This window comes from Aethalodelphis obliquidens, unplaced genomic scaffold (genome assembly GCF_003676395.1).
Source record: "Aethalodelphis obliquidens isolate GAN/ISIS:26980383/991018 unplaced genomic scaffold, ASM367639v1 scaffold102, whole genome shotgun sequence".
Classification (NCBI taxonomy): domain Eukaryota; kingdom Metazoa; phylum Chordata; class Mammalia; order Artiodactyla; family Delphinidae; genus Aethalodelphis; species Aethalodelphis obliquidens.
Genome location: NW_020838046.1, coordinates 2482828 through 2498458, shown reverse-complemented (window position 1 = coordinate 2498458; position 15631 = coordinate 2482828). Strand labels below are relative to the sequence as shown.

The following is a 15631-nucleotide window of genomic DNA, read 5'->3' as shown; positions in this document are numbered from 1 at the left end:
GAACCTCATCCTAGAAAGGAAGCCCCCTGGATGACCAGAAGCCCCCGGTACTCTGACAGATGCCTTCAGGTGCCAACCAGGGGCTGGGGAGACAGTCCCCAGAGGCACCCCCTTCCGGCTTCCAAGCCCAAGGCCCCTGCTCCAGGCTGCCTGGGGAGGGCCCAGGCTCAGCAGCTCCCAAACCAGCCCCTAGGGACAGACCCCCAACCTGCCCCGGCCAGTCGGTTCCCACTGCCGCCATCACCCACCTCTGATGATGAGCGAGGCCTTGGAGGTGAGGCCCCGCACAGAGAAGACCACCTCCCCGGCGTCACTCAGCAGAGCATCTCGGACGGCCAGCGTATACTTGCGGCCCTGGCGTGTGGCCCGGAAGCGGCCAGAGCTGCCCACCGTTTTCCCACCAACCATCCACACAGCAACATCGCTAGCGTTCTCATGGGACAGGACGCACTCAAAGCTGCAGCTCTCGCCCTCCGTCACCTCCACTGTCTTCAGCCTCTTGGTGATGCCCACGTGCAGGTCTGTGGGCCAGAGGAGACAGCCGTCGCGCCAGCCAGGCCCACGGAAGCCTGCCCCTCGAGACAGGCACCGTCAAGCCTGTAGCAGCCCCAGTCCACACCCCAGGAGGGACGAGACCAGCCCACCGTCCCCAACCCCACTCCCAGAGGGCCTGCTGCCCCTCTCAGTGAATGTCCTCTTGGCCTCCAGCTGTCCACACCTTGGTTTTTGGATGGCTGACAGCTATGCGTTATGACCAGGGCGGCCGCCTTCACATTTGCTATGGAACAATGTGGAGAGAATAAGCGCCGCACACAGTTGTCACCAGCTTCTATGCTCCAGAAGAAGAACAGGCACCCAAAATGAACAGGCAATCCAGCTCTAGGACAAACTCACCACACCGCCCTCCCTTTCCTGTCCCTTTCCTGTCTAATCAAACACTGGCCAGACCATCAGGGGCCAGCCACGGGATCACAGGGCAGCAGGCCTGCCATGCACACAAGAGAGAGCAGGACTACGGGAGTGGAGCCAGGACAGTGATGCACCCAGGACGTCAGGCATCCACCCTATAGTTGGGGAACCAGGCCCAGACTGGCAGGAGCATGTGAAAAGCCTGTGGCCTGCCCACAGCCACCTTCACCAGGCTGTGCCATGCCCTGGGAGCCCTACTGGGGCACCCCCTGCCTGACATCTGGGGCTCTCCCACTCGCCCACTCCAGGAGGCTCTCCTGACCGCCCCTCTGTGGCCCCTGTGCCCGCCCGTACACATCCCCTGGTGCAGAGTGAATGTTTCCAGCCTCTGTAGAACCCTTTACACCTTGGGACTCTATCAAGCAGAGCCAGTCTAGTCTCCCAAGCTTTGCTCTGTTGCCCATCATCCCTGGTCCACCTGCCTGCACCTGGGCCTCCTAGGAGCCTGCCCTGACCTCTCCAGGCTCAGCAGAGCAGCCCCTGGTCTCGGAGGGTTGGGTGGGCCCCCCAGGCGGAGGCACCCCCACGCCCAGAGCCACGCCCCCAGTGCCCTGGCCCCGCCATCTGGAGCCGCTGCAGCACGCACCGTGCACGCTGACATGGGCACGGGTCTCATCAGTGCCCACGTCGCAGGTGTATAGGCCAGCATCGTCCCTGCTCAGGTTGTGCACCGTGAGTCCCCGAGTGCCCGCTGTGTACAGGAATTCATACTTGTCACTGGGGCCCAACTCCATGCCATCCTTTCGCCACACCACACGAGCCTGGTGGTCAGAGACCTCGCACCGCAAGGCCAGCGTGCCCCACTCCTCCACGGACACGTCGTCCAACGCCTTCAGGAACACCACTGGCTTCCCTGCAGGGAAGGTGTGGGCGACTGAGGGGACGAGCTGCCACCTCTGGCCCTCGGGGTGCCAGGTGCACATCCCAGGGGTCCCCAGAGACCCCACAAGGACACCTCACCTTTGACCTCCAGGTGGGCCGAGGCCATAACCTTGGGCGAGGAGGCGCATACGGTGCCCGTGTCAGCCCGTTGGACCTGCTTCAGCACCAGCGTGTGGCGGCGGCCCTCATGGGTAATCTCGTGTAAGCTGTCGTTATACAGTGGCGTCCCATTGAGCGACCACTCCACCTCCTCGTCCTCGTGGGACAGCTCGCAGGAGAAGCAGGCACAGCCCTCCTCCGTGACCTCCAAGTCCTGCAGTGGCTGCGTCACCGTCACCTCCCGCACTGCCAGGAGCACACCAGGCAGCTCAGCACGACCGCCATCACCGCCTCCCCTAGAGACCCTCTGGTGGCCCTGTGCCCCCTCGCTCTGTACCTTCCACAGTGACCTCAGCGCTGCTCTGGGCACTGCCGGCCTGGCAGCGGTAGACACCAGCATCCGCGGGGCTGAGCCGCAGGACGCACAGCTCTGCCATGTGGCCCTCCAGCCTCATCCTGAACTTGTCAGATGGCACCAGGGGTGTCTCCTCCTTGTACCACTGCACGGTCTTGGGGGATGGCTTGAAGTCACAGGACAGGACTACCGACTGCAGCTCGCGCCCCACCTTGGGCTCTAGTGGCCGCGTGAGCACCATGGGAATGTCTGTGGCGGAAGGAAAGAGGGAAGCACTGTGTAAAGTGGGCCAGACCACAAGGCCATAACACCTGCCCCTGCCCTGCCCGCTCTCCATCTGCAGCCAACCCGCCAGGCAGCGCACTCTTACCTGAGACGACCAGGCAGGCGGTGGAGCGTGATTTGCCAATGGTGAAGTGCACTGGCCCGGTCATGGTGGAGCAGGTATGCAGCAGCGTCAGCCGGTGCACTGTGCCCTCCTGTTCCATTCCCACGTCAGCCCCTGCCTGCAGCACTGTCTTCCCCAGGAGCCACTTAGGCGGCCGCACCGAGGGGATGGAGGTCTCACACTCGAACCAGGCAGGGGCAGGCTCCATCACCGTCACATCCTGCAGGCCCCGCACGATAGTGATGGATTTCTCTGTGGGCGAGCGGCCAGTCACTGGGGCAGTCCCGGGGGAGGACCACCAGCCACCCCTCCTGCAGGGTTGGTGTTACTTCCTGGGAACAAACCCTCTCAGGCATGCTCACTTCCTCCCTGGGGTGACCCAACGCGCCCAGTCAGGTCCTTCTCAGACCTGGCCACCTCTGAGTGCCACAGGCTGTAACACCTCCCCTGGCGGAAAAAAGGAACAGCTGCCCACCCAGCCCTGCCCGAACCTTCCACAAAGAACTGGGCACTGGTCTTAACATCGCCAGCATCACAGGTATAAGTGTCCTCGTCCTCAGGCTGGACAGCGTTGATGACTAGCTGGCGGTAGAGGCCGTCACTGACCATCTCATACTTGGCCCCAGGCTGCAGTTCCACGCTGCCCTTGAACCAGCGCACCCGGGCACTGGCCCTCGACATCTGGCACTCGAGCACACCGCGGTGCTTCTCTATTGCGATCTTGTCCCGCAGCGGGCGCAGGATGGATACTGGCAGCTCTGTGGGTACACCCAGCAGGGTCAGGGCAGGTGCACAGTGATCCCGAACACCCAGGGCTGGGTGCTGCGGCTGTGCATCTTCCAACCGGCCGGACTGGGACATCAGGCTCAGGCTAAACGGCCTATGCCGGCCCGCCCACCAGAGCCAGCAGATAGCTAGGCTGAGTGTTGCCCTCGGGCTAGTCTGGGACTCGCTACTCACATCTGACCACAAGGACACTGGGCACACACCCACACCCGCTATCGTCCAGTGGGCCTCATCACGCGCATGCCTGCCCCACTCCCCCACCCCACCCGTCCCCTCGCCACACAGCCTCACCCTCATCCTGCGCACCCCCGAATCCCTTGCACCCTGCCCTCACCTTAGGCATCCAAATGTCCCACACCCCTGCCCCCTACCTGTTTCTAGACCCTTTCTCCCTCATGCCCCTCAGCCACTTTGACTGTCATCAAGGCCACCAGGTAAAGCCTTGTGTGCTTACTTCCTGCCAGGGCCTCACACCTTTTCTCTCCAGCACTTGCTGCAGTCCCAGGAAGGAGAATTCATTGGTACCTCCGTTTTACACAAAGAAGGAGACCCCAAGGCTGCCTCCCCTAGACCACTTTCTTCCTGCCAAGGAGGGAATACCCCCTTTCCCTCCTCCTGGATCACTGCTGTCCTCATTCCAGGAGGGACCCCAGGACAGGGACAGCTGGCCTTTCAGCCCTGTGAGACTCAGTACACACGCTTGTCCACACACACGCTGTCCAGCCCATGCCCTGCCCTGAGCCGCCATTACCTTTTACTCGGAGCTGGGCTCGTGATTCTGCCCGTTGTGCTACAAATTTGATTTCCCCTGCATCTTCCACCAGGACCCTCCGATAGATGAGAGTGTATGTCCTTCCTGGGAACAAAGGCCACTCAGCACTAAAGGGAGGGGTGGCCTGGGGGCGGGAAGGAGGAGAAGCCCTGCTGAAGCCCACCCACTGTCCTCATCTCACCTTCCTGGCGGATCCGCACATTGTCACTGGGCCGAAGCTTGCTGCCCTCCCGGAACCACTGGGCAGGCACCTCATCGTGGGAGACCTCGCAGGAGAAGGTGGCACCCTCCCTCTCCATCACTTCCACATCCTCCAGAGGCCTCACGATCTGGACATTTCGGCCTGGGGCAAGAAGCAGGCCCTGCTACATCCTGACACGCAGAGCTATCTGACGGCTACCCCCCACCCCAGCTTGCTGAGGGAGTACAGGATGGGTGGGGCAAGAGCAGAGCCAGAGGGCCAAGCACTTGCTGGGTGACGCAGTGGGGGGCCAGGAGGTGCTTGCACCCACCCACCCAGCCCTCACCTTGCACCTTCAGGGAGGCCGAGCTCTGAGCATCGTGGGCATCACACACGTACACGCCCTGGTCCCCAAGCTCACATCGGTAAATGACGAGACTCCTGCAGGCCCCCTGGGCCCCCATGCCCACCGTCTTGCTCCCCCGCAGCTCCACACCGTCCTGTGGAGGAACGAGGCCAGGTTAAGTGCTGGAACTGCCCAGCAGAGTGGTCCCATTCCCGCCCACCCATGGTGAGAGGTAAGAGGGGGCAGAGGAGTCCAAGTCCCCAGGCACCTTCAACCAGCGCACATCCACATTGGGGCGTGAGAGCTCACAGTCCAGGACCACCTTGTCCTTTTCCGTGGCCACCACGTCCTGCAGAGGGCGGCTGAACTTCACAGGCAGCTCTGGAAAGACAGGACGGGAGTGGTGAGAAGCAGGGCCTCTGGGCGGGGACAGGGCCTGAGCTGGTTGGAATCATTCAGCTGGTTAACGGAATGAGCCCCAGGCTTCCCTGGTGGCGCAGTGGTTGACAGTCCGCCTGCCGATGGACGGGACACGGGTTCGTGCCCCGGTCCGGGAAGACCCCACACGCCGCGGAGCGGCTGGGCCCGTGAGCTACGGCCGCTGAGCCTGCGCGTCTGGAGCCTGTGCTCCGCAACAGGAGAGGCCACGACAGTGAGAGGCCCGCGTACCGCAAAAAAAAAAAAGAAGGAATGAGCCCCCCGCTCCTCCAGGATTCCATATCCCTGCCCATAGCTGCCTCCCTGGGCCACCTTGGGGACAGGGGCAGGTGCTCTGGAGTGAGTCCCGCCCCACCTATGTCCACCTACCAGTGACCACCAGCCGTGCAGATGTGTGCACACCCTCCGCCCTGAAGGAAACCAGGCCACTGTCCTGCCTCTGCAGCCCAGACAGCGTAAGGATATGGGTGGGGCCGTGCACCACCAGCTGGCACGTGGGTCCCGGCTGGAGCCGAAGGCCATCTCGAGTCCAGCTGCCCTCCACATCAGCATGAGACAGCTCTACTTCCATTGTGGCTGTGCCCTGCTCCAGCACCTCCACTGTCTGCAGGCCCCGCACAAGCCGGACCTGGCGCACTATGGGACGAACAAGGGGAAGGATGAGCCACTGTAGCAAGACCCTGGCCCTCGGTCCAGCCCCCATCACTTCCCCAGGGAGCCTCAAGGTGCTCTGGAAGGGGAGGCCTGCCCCTCCAGGTGGATGCCTGCCCCCTCCTTCACTCCCTTCCCCACCTCCCTGGCCCCTGCAAGTGAAGGTCCACCCCTTCCTCCAACTTTCCCTTTTCCCCCTTTTCCAGGGCCCTGCCCCCAGGGGGAGATTCCCTACCCTCCCCAACTCCTTGATGCCCAACCCCTAGGCCAAGCCCCCTTAGCTGCTCACTTTCCACAGTCAGCTTGGCCTGCGTCTTATCATCTGCTGTCTCGCAGCCGTAGAAACCACGGTCAGCGAAACCCACACTGCGGAGAACCAAGCGGTGACTTGAGCCCTCGGCGTGTATCTCCACATTCTCGCCTGCCACCAGGGCCGCGGCGTTGCGTGTCCACTTGACCTCCGGCCATGGCCGCGTCAGCTCCACCTCCATGGTCACCGAGCTCCACTCTTCCACAGTCTGTGGCTCCAGCTTTTTTTTGAACAACACTGGGGCCTCTGGAGTCACAGGAGAGGGAGGTCATTACAGCCACTGCCACTCTCAGGAAAGCAGGGCAGAGGGACCCTGCCCCAACCCCCAGCCAGCAGAGCTGCCCTCCACCACATTCTGACTCCAAGCTAGGCAAGGCCTTGGCCATACTCGGGGCCCAGCGGCACACATGCACAGGCACAATTTTGTGGAAGGAAACCACACTTCAGGGGGGCTTCTCCTTTCCCAGTCCCCCTCCCACCTCCTGCTCCCCTGCTCTGAACAACTCCTGCCATCCCCCACCAGGGCCTGGAACTCCTAAGTGTGGCCAGTGGCCAGGAGCATTGGGACACAGGGAGCCACTGAGACAGGCCGACTCTGAGCTCCCAGGCCGGCTGCACCACAGTCTCTGCTTTAACTAGGCCCTGGATGCGTCACATTAAGGAAGAGAAACGCTAGAGTGACTCTCCCAGTCTCGGGCTGTGCCACGATCTCCGCAGAAGCGCATCTGGCCACGTTACTCCCTTACTCAAGAACCTGAGATGGCTCGGCTCCCACTTACTCTCAGGTAACGTGCTGGCCCTCCCCCATGCAATCTGGCTTCAGCGAGCAAAGCGCCCCCCCATCGTCTGCATCTGCTTGCACTGGCTGCCCACTCCAGTCTCTCCCACCTTGCCATCCTTTGGGCTCAGCAAGGATCGTCTCCTCTAGGATGACTCCCTGGAGTGTCTGAGCCTCCACCCACTCCCCGACCAGGTGTGCCCTACAGGAGTTTACCATCTCCCCTTTAGAGCAGGTGCCTGGCCCCTCGGTCTGACCCTACTCTTCTCTCTGCAGCTGACAAACCCTGTGTCCTCTGAAGTCAGCCAGATGAGCTGGATACAGGCCAGCAGCAGGATGCCACCTTGGGACCAGCCCATTAGGAGACGCCTGCTGCGAGGAGCCGGTGCGTCCTTCCTGCTGCCCCACACACGCACCTCGGACCCGGAGGGCAGCCACGGTCTTGATGCCCTCAGCCTCCGCGGTGATCTGGCCGGCATCCTCCAGGGCCAGGCCCAGGATAGTCAGGCTGTGGCTGGCACCCTTCTGCGATATGAGAAACTTCTCGCTGGACTGTAGCTTGACGTCATCCCGGAACCACGTCACCGCCACGTCGCTGGGAGTCACCACGCACTGGAAGGTGGCCTCGCAGCCCTCCTCCGCAACCACTGCGCTCAGCCCAGACGTGAACTTGACCACGCGGGGGACTGCTGACAAGAGCTCCACTTGAGAGGCGGTTAGGAGGGGCAGGGGCCCCCACCTAGCAGACGCCGCGGAAGGACACCTCTTCGGGAAGCAGCCCTGGAATGCTCCGCCAAGCCACCCACCCACCTGGGCGGCCCAGCCCCTGTGCCCGGCATCCGCATACCGCTCACGGTGAGCATGGCGCTGGTGTGGTCGTCGCGGCTCTCGCACACGTACTCCCCCGCATCTTCCGCCCGCAGGTCCGACACAGTGAGCGAGCGCTGAAGTCCCGCAGCCGCCATCTGGAAGCGTTTGCCGGCCCGGAGTTGCGTGTTCCCACGGCGCCACACCACCTGGGCCTGTGCCGGGCTCAGCTCGCAGACCAGCTTCACTGTGCCGCCCAGCTCCCCGCTCACGGGCTCCAGGGGACGGCAGAACTTGGCAGCCACCTCTGGGGGAGGGGAAGGGAGGGGACGTCAGCCTGGTGGGGCTCGGGCCATAGGACCAGCTCTGAGCTGCCCGGTTGTGCGCCCTGAGCCTCACCCAGTCTCCACTCCAGGACGCTGCAAACAAGGGGTTCCCAGACGGCCTCCCCGTGGCCCCACTCACCTTCCACTTGCACCAGGAAGTCCTGCTCCTCTGCGCCCAGGCGGCAGCAGTAGACGGCACTGTCCAGGATCTGCACGCCACGCACCGTCAGGGTGTGGGTGTCCCCCAGGCTGGCCGTCTCGTGCCGCTTGCTGCTGCGAATCTCCACACCATCCTTGAGCCAAGTCACTGCGGCCACAGAGGGTGCGGCCAGCGTGGCTGTCAGGACGATGTCCTCGTGTTCCCTGACCACCAGAGGTTCCCTGCGTCTGGGTCTCTCCAGGGTCGGGGGCTCAAGTTCCGGCTCTGGGGGGCGGGGGCGGGGGGTGACCAACAAGCATTAGAGGGGAGACCCTCGCATCCCTGGCCTGGGTCCCGTCCCCCCTCCAGGCCACGTGGTGGGAGAAGACTTGAAATGAAAGTGCCCGGGCGGTCCAGCTCTCCACTGCTGCCTCTCTGCTGAGCAAGCCAGACAGTGAATGCAACAGGGCCACACTCTGTGCCAGGCACCATCCCGGCTCACAGGGGCAGTGCAGGGCAGCCAGGAGGGACCACCTGGGGCCACAAGCTCTGTCCCACCAAAAGCTGAGAGTCGAGGATCCCTGCCCCCACCCCCAAGGGAAGATGGGCCCCATGAGCAGCTAATGCAGGGAAAGTAAGGCACACAGTGACCCTGACACAGCCTGGGGGCTGGGCCAAAATTCCAGAAGAGCAGTGGGGAGCAGGGCCAGGAAGGGAGGCAGAGGAGGACGGTCTCGGTAGAAGAACCCCCATGCGGAGTGGAGAGACCAGGCAAAGACGGAGAGGGATGAAACAGCCTGAGAGCCTCCAGCAGCCCAGCATGGGGGCAAAGCCAAGGCAGAGAAGGGGGAAGGGGAAGGCCCTGGGTGGGGACCCAAGAGCATCCCTGTGAGGGCTGACCCAGGGGAGCACTTGGAAGGACCACACTGGCTGCTGGATTGGGGGCAAGGGCCACAGCTGGGGACGGGGACAGTGTCAGCCACCTCAGGACACTGAAACCCAGTGATGTCATCGGCAGCCAGGAGGGACGGGAGCAGGCAACAAACCAGCTTGGCTCAGACCCAGGATAGGATGGGCATCTGAGCAGAGGCCGACACAATGGGCTGACCTCAATGCATCTGGACGGTCAGGGCCCCAAGGCCAGAGACGGGGACTCCAGACCCAATGGGGGCAGGGGCATCCAAGGCCAGAAGCTCCTCAGAGCAGGACTGGGCTCCACAGCTGCCCATGAAGACTTAATATGGGAACAGTGCCCCTTGCCAACGACAGACAAAGAATGGCCATTTCAGCAGACTACAGGCCTTAGCAGCCTGCAGATGACTGAGAAAGCCTGTGGCAGGTTTCATGCTGGGAGAGGTGGGGATGTGATGGAGAGATGCAGGAACCTGGGGAAGCAGATGCCAAGAGTGTCCCGGACCAGGGGCTGTGGCAAGCATCCCACAACTCAAGGACCTTCCCAGTGGACAGCGCCCCGGGGCTGACTGCATCAGAGGAGAACCCAGCACAGGCCCAACACACACATGTCCCCCACCCTGCTGGAGATGTGCTAATTTCCCCCAATTTGTCAGGTGCTCAGCCTCTACACCCAACCCTGGCACCCACCTGTGACATCCAGGTGGAAGGAGACCCTCTGGCCCCCGGCCTCGCAGCTGTACTCCCCGGCGTCTGCCTTGCCCGCCTGCTGCACCACCAGCCTCCGGGTGCAGCCCGTGGCCTCCACACGCACTCTTGAGCTCGAACTCAGCTTCTTCCTGTTCTTGTACCACGTCGCCTCCGTCTGGGCCTGGGCCACCTCGCAGCTCAGCGTGGCACTGGCCCCCGCCACGGCCTGCACTTCACTGCGTGCCGGCTGCTCCTTGGCAAACACCACCATAGGCTCTGGGGACAGGGAGGGATGCAGAGAGGCAAAAACACCATCTCAGTCAAGAAGGCAGCACTAGGGAAAAAAGGCCTGGACAGATGGGAAGGGGGGCTGGAAACTTCTCCAGGCTCTGGGCTAGTTGTGCAACAAGTACCCACAATTTATCTATACATTCTACCACTGATCTGTGCATGTTGTTCCAAGTGGGGACTTTGTGAAAGATTTCTTCCATGCACATATTCCTCTAGGAAAGGAACTGTGGGATCAGGAGGCATGCACACCTCAACCTTCCTAGAGGATGCAGAGTCTTTCCCACACAACTGAGCAGAGCACGTTCCCACCCACAGTGCAGGAGAGTTCCTGAGGCTCCATGCTGTTGGCAGCTGTTGGCAGTCTGGTAGTTGTACTTCCTGAGCTCTCTTTTGCATGGTCCTGATGATTCAGAGTGGAGCACCATTTCTGATCTTTTTGGCTTTTGGTGTTTGCCCTTCTGTAGTATCATTGCAAGGCTTTTGCCCAGTTAGCAGTAGCATTGTCTGTCTTTTCCTTATTCATTTTCAGGAACTCTTTATATATTTATGTTAGAACTTTGAGAATTATGGGTGTGTAAATAACTTCTCCATCTTTGTCACTTGTTTTGTCATCTTTTATGTGTCTTCTGTTGATATAGTTCTTAGTTTTAATACAGGCAAGTATGTCAATTTGTCCCTTGTGATTAATGCATTTATATCCTATTTAAGAAGTCTTTTATTACCCTCAGGTCATTAAATAATCTATATTAGCTGCTAAGAGCTTGCTTTATCTTTCACATTGGAGTCTCTAACCCACCTGGAGTTGGTGTTTGTGTGTGCTGCGAGGGAGATGTCCATTTTTATTATAGAGGAATAGATATAAAAATAGAGATATATGTATACAGTTACATGGTATTAGCACAGTTTATGAAAAGACCATCCTTTCTCTATACCACACACTAGCACTACAGAGTTAAAAAACAGAAAAGGGATGGGGGAGTCTGGTTATGTGCGGGGCTGTTTCAGAGCTCACTATTCTGTTCCTTTGTTCTGTGTATTTATCCCTGCATTGAAACCCAGTTGTCTTCACTACTGTAGCTTTATAATAAGTTTGGCATCTTGCAGATGAAATGCTCTCACTTTATGAGTGCTGCGGTTCCACTTGACTCTTGGAATCAACTAGTCAATTTTGACACACCCACAAAAGGACTTTTCTTTGGGTTTTGATTAGGAGTGGACATCTTTGTGTCTTCCATGCATATCCCACCATTCATTTAGCACTGTCTCCCTAAAGTATTTAATAATATCCTCCTCAGAAGCCTTAAACATATTTTATTAGACATGGAATTAGAAGCATGATACTTTTGATGCTATTATAATTGTCTTAAAATATCCTTTTCTGACTCTTTGTTGCTAGTACATCAACATAGAAGCGTTTTCTGTATATTTTGTATGTGGCAGTCTTCCTTAACTTCCTTACTAACTCTAAAAATTCTTCCTTTTCTACCTTCTGCATTAATAATCTTCTCATCGGTGAAGTCCACTTTTACTTTATCTAAATGTTATTGCTTTATATTCCTCCTTATAGGCTGTACAATGTTGGACACGAGTTCTGATAGTGGAGCCACTTGAAATGCTCCAGTTAAAAAGAAAAGCTTTCAAGGTTTCCCTATAAGTGTGATGTTTGCTGTGGTTTTCTTTAGCACCCTGTATCAAATTAAGAAACTATCCTTTTGTTACTAGTTTATTAAGAAGTTTATTAATATGAATATATGCTACTACATTTCATAAAACTCTTATTCTGAATATGATGTAAAAAATTTATCAAGCACTTTTATTCTGCATTCTTCTAGGTAAAAACATGCTTTTTCTCTTTTAGTTTCTTAACATTATAGATTGTATTGATTTTTCTTATGTTCTGATGTTGAACCACCTTGCATTCCTGGATTAAGATCTGAGTGTATTGTGCTTTTCATGCATGGCTCCACTCACTTTGCCAATACTTTGTATAGGATTTTGATATTGACATCCATAAAAGATTGGCCTGTAATTTCAATTCTTTATACTTTCTTTGTCAGATTTTGGTATCGATGCTATATGCTAGCTACATAAAATGAGTTAAAGAGCATATATATATATATATATATATATACACACACACACACACACACATATCCATATATATCCATATATATGTATATCTCCATATATACATATATATATGTATATCCCCTTCAAAGCTTTTGCACAGCAAAGGAAACCATAAACAAGACCAAAAGACAACCCTCAGAATGGGAGAAAATATTTGCAAATGAAGCAACCAACAAAGGATTAATCTCCAAAATTTACAAGCAGCTCATGCAGCTCAATAACAAAAAAACAAAAACCCAATCCAAAAATGGGCAGAAAACCTAAATAGACATTTCTCCAAAGAAGATATACAGACTGCCAACAAACACATGAAAGAATGCTCAACATCATTAATCATTAGAGAAATGCAAATCAAAACTACAATGAGACATCATCTCACACCAATCAGAATGGCCATCATCAAAAAATCTAGAAACAATAAATGCTGGAGAGGGTGTGGAGAAAAGGGAACACTCTTGCACTGCTGGTGGGAATGTGAATTGGTACAGCCACTATGGAGAACAGTATGGAGGTTCCTTAAAAAACTACAAATAGAACTACCATATGACCCAGCAATTCCACTACTGGGCATATACCCTGAGAAAACCATAATTCAAAAAGAGTCATGTACCAAAATGTTCATTGCAGCTCTATTTACAATAGCCAGGACATGGAAACAACCTAAGTGTCCATCATCAGATGAATGGATAAGGAAGATGTGGCACATATATACAATGGAATATTACTCAGCCATAAAAAGAAACGAAATTGAGCTATTTGTAATGAGGTGGATGGACCTAGAGTCTGTCATACAGAGTGAAGTAAATCAGAAAGAGAAAGACAAATACCATATGCTAACACATATATATGGAATTTAAGAAAAAAAATGTCACGAAGAACCTAGGGGTAAGACAGGAATAAAGACACAGACCTACTAGAGAATGGACTTGAGGACACCAGAAGCAGGAAGGGTAAGCTGGGACGAAGTGAGAGAGTGGCATGGACATATATACACTACCAAATGTGAAATAGATAGCTAGTGGGAAGCAGCCGCATAGCACAGGGAGATTAGCTCAGTGCTTTGTGACCACCTAGAGGGGTGGGATAGGGAGGGTGGGAGGGAGGGAGATGCAAGAGGGGAAGAGATATGGGAACATATGTGTATGTATAACTGATTCACTTTGTTATAAAGCAGAAACTAACACACCATTGTAAAGCAATTATACTCCAATAAAGATGTAAAAAAATACAAAAATATATGTATATCCCTTTTCCATTCTCTTAAAGAATTTCGATGAATATGGAATAATTTCTTTCCAGAATATTCTATATAAATTGCCAGTAGAGCCACTGAGCTTAATCTTGTTCTATGAGAAGATTCTTTTATTATGTTTCCATTTAGTTAAAAGGTTATTAGACTGTTCAAGTTGTTAATTTCTTCTTGTGTAAGTTTTGGTATAATTTTCTAAGAATTGGCCACTATTTCAAAACTTTTCAAATTTACTTGTGTGAAATAATATCGTGTTTTATTATAATAATGTCAAATGATTCATAGTGGGTTTCTTGGTATCTATATACACCTATGAATCATTATATACTAATACGATACCAAACTGTTATGTGGTGGCACTTAGGAGTCAATGCAGGACCACAGCCCATCTCTATTTGAGGTTAACCTCTCTTAACAAAAGGAAACTAAAGTTAGTTCGCAGACATCTCTGTGAACCAGCCCAGAAGGTACAGACACACACAAGAGTCATTAGGAAATGATATGAAATAAATACCACTTACCAGTCAGTGGCTGCTACTACCATACCTCATCTTTAACAAAGCATGCTAGTGTAAGAAAAGCTCCTTACTACTCTCCATTTCTAAATTTACACATCAAACTCCAAAGGAAATACTGACACAGAATATACTAATTGAAAGACAAAAGGAAACCAAAATTTGCTTTCAGATGAATGTGCCATGTCTCAGAGGTGCATATCAAAGACATATACCTACCAACCCTCTTCTCTTACTTTGCACAGACATTGCAACAGAACAGGAACCTATATTTTGCAACATTTGGGTACATACATAACTTCTACAACCATGTGCAAGGAAGGAAGAGTGTCCCAAGACAACTAAAACTTTGCTGATCCAAAATTCAGACTTGAGGTAATGCCAAGTATGATTATGTGCCTGAAACTTCCCCTTATCAGGTTCAAAGAAATACAAACGTCTCTGATTAGGGCGAATCCTCATACGGTGCTGGGTGAGGGAATCTGGATGCTGCTAGAACATCCAAAAGTACATTCACATATCCTGAGGTGAGAGACATCTGGTCTACTCGAGACCCCAAGGGCAAGATGGAGCCAGGGTCCTGGACACCAAAGATCACCTGGAACATTACAACATGGAAACACCACTCATGGTGCACAAGAGGGGACACTTTTCCTTCCATACACCCCCTTCCCATCCAGTGTCCCTGGGATCAGGCACAAACATGAAAGTGGGAGGTGGGGAGATGGGAGATGTAAAGAGATTAAATGTGACGGAAAGACCACTGGGTCTGTCACGGCTGTAAGCCAGTCACATCTCCATAAAGGGCTAATTTAGCATCCCTCCCAAATAACTGACCTGTGACATCCAGGTGAAAGGAGACCCTCTGGCCCCTAGCTTCACAGCTGTACACTCCAGCATCCACCTTCCCTGCCTGCTGCACCACCAGCTGCCGGGTGCAGCCCTTGGCTTCCACACGCACTTTCGAGCTCGAACTCAGCTTCTTTCCATCCTTGTACCACGTCACCTCCGTCTGGGCCTGGGCCACCTCGCAGCTCAGCGTGGCACTGGACCCCGCCACGGCCTGCACTTCACTGCGTGCTGGCTGCTCCTTGGCAAACACCACCTTGGGCTCTGGGGACAGGGAGGGATGCATAGGGTCAAAGATACCATCTAAGTCAAGATGCAGCACTGTGGAAAGAACGACTAAACAGGAAGGCAGGAAGACAGGAAACTTCTCCAGGCTTTGCACCAGCTGTGTGACCTAGAGAAGCTCCACCACCTTCTCAGCAACAAGTGACACACTTTATTTCTACGTTCTCCTGATCTATGTAGGCTGTTCCGGTGAGAAGCTGGGAAAGACTTCTCCCCTGCACAAATCCTCTAGGAGAGGAGCCGTAGAGTCATGCATTCCTCAGCCTTCCTAGATGAGGCCAGAGTCTTTCCCATACAGTTGTGCAGGTCATGTTCTCATCTGCAGTGAATGAGAGTTCCTGAGACTCCACCCTCTTGCCTATTCTCAGTATTGTCGACTGTTGGCAACCTGGTGGGAGTGAATTTACACCATCTGGCTGTCTATTGCATGGTCCTGATGATTCACAAAGTGAAGAATCTTTATGAATTTTTTGGTCATTCTGT

At 54.9% G+C, this 15631-nt stretch overlaps 1 protein-coding gene across 1 annotated transcript in view; it reads right to left on the bottom strand.

Annotated features, from left to right (window-relative positions):
• The window catches only part of OBSCN (obscurin, cytoskeletal calmodulin and titin-interacting RhoGEF), a 90040-nt gene extending 74609 nt beyond the window's left edge, over positions 1–15431 (bottom strand). Inside the window, 18 exon segments of the mRNA XM_027096393.1 lie at positions 249–521; positions 1556–1822; positions 1930–2196; positions 2288–2554; positions 2676–2945; positions 3185–3451; positions 4231–4335; positions 4433–4594; positions 4779–4932; positions 5047–5159; positions 5586–5852; positions 6157–6423; positions 7372–7641; positions 7803–8069; positions 8228–8512; positions 9830–10105; positions 14852–15133; positions 15136–15431. Coding sequence (XP_026952194.1) covers positions 249–521; positions 1556–1822; positions 1930–2196; positions 2288–2554; positions 2676–2945; positions 3185–3451; positions 4231–4335; positions 4433–4594; positions 4779–4932; positions 5047–5159; positions 5586–5852; positions 6157–6423; positions 7372–7641; positions 7803–8069; positions 8228–8512; positions 9830–10105; positions 14852–15133; positions 15136–15166 — 4090 coding nt within the window. The 5' untranslated portion in view covers positions 15167–15431.
• Between the last annotated feature and the right edge of the window lie 200 nt (positions 15432–15631).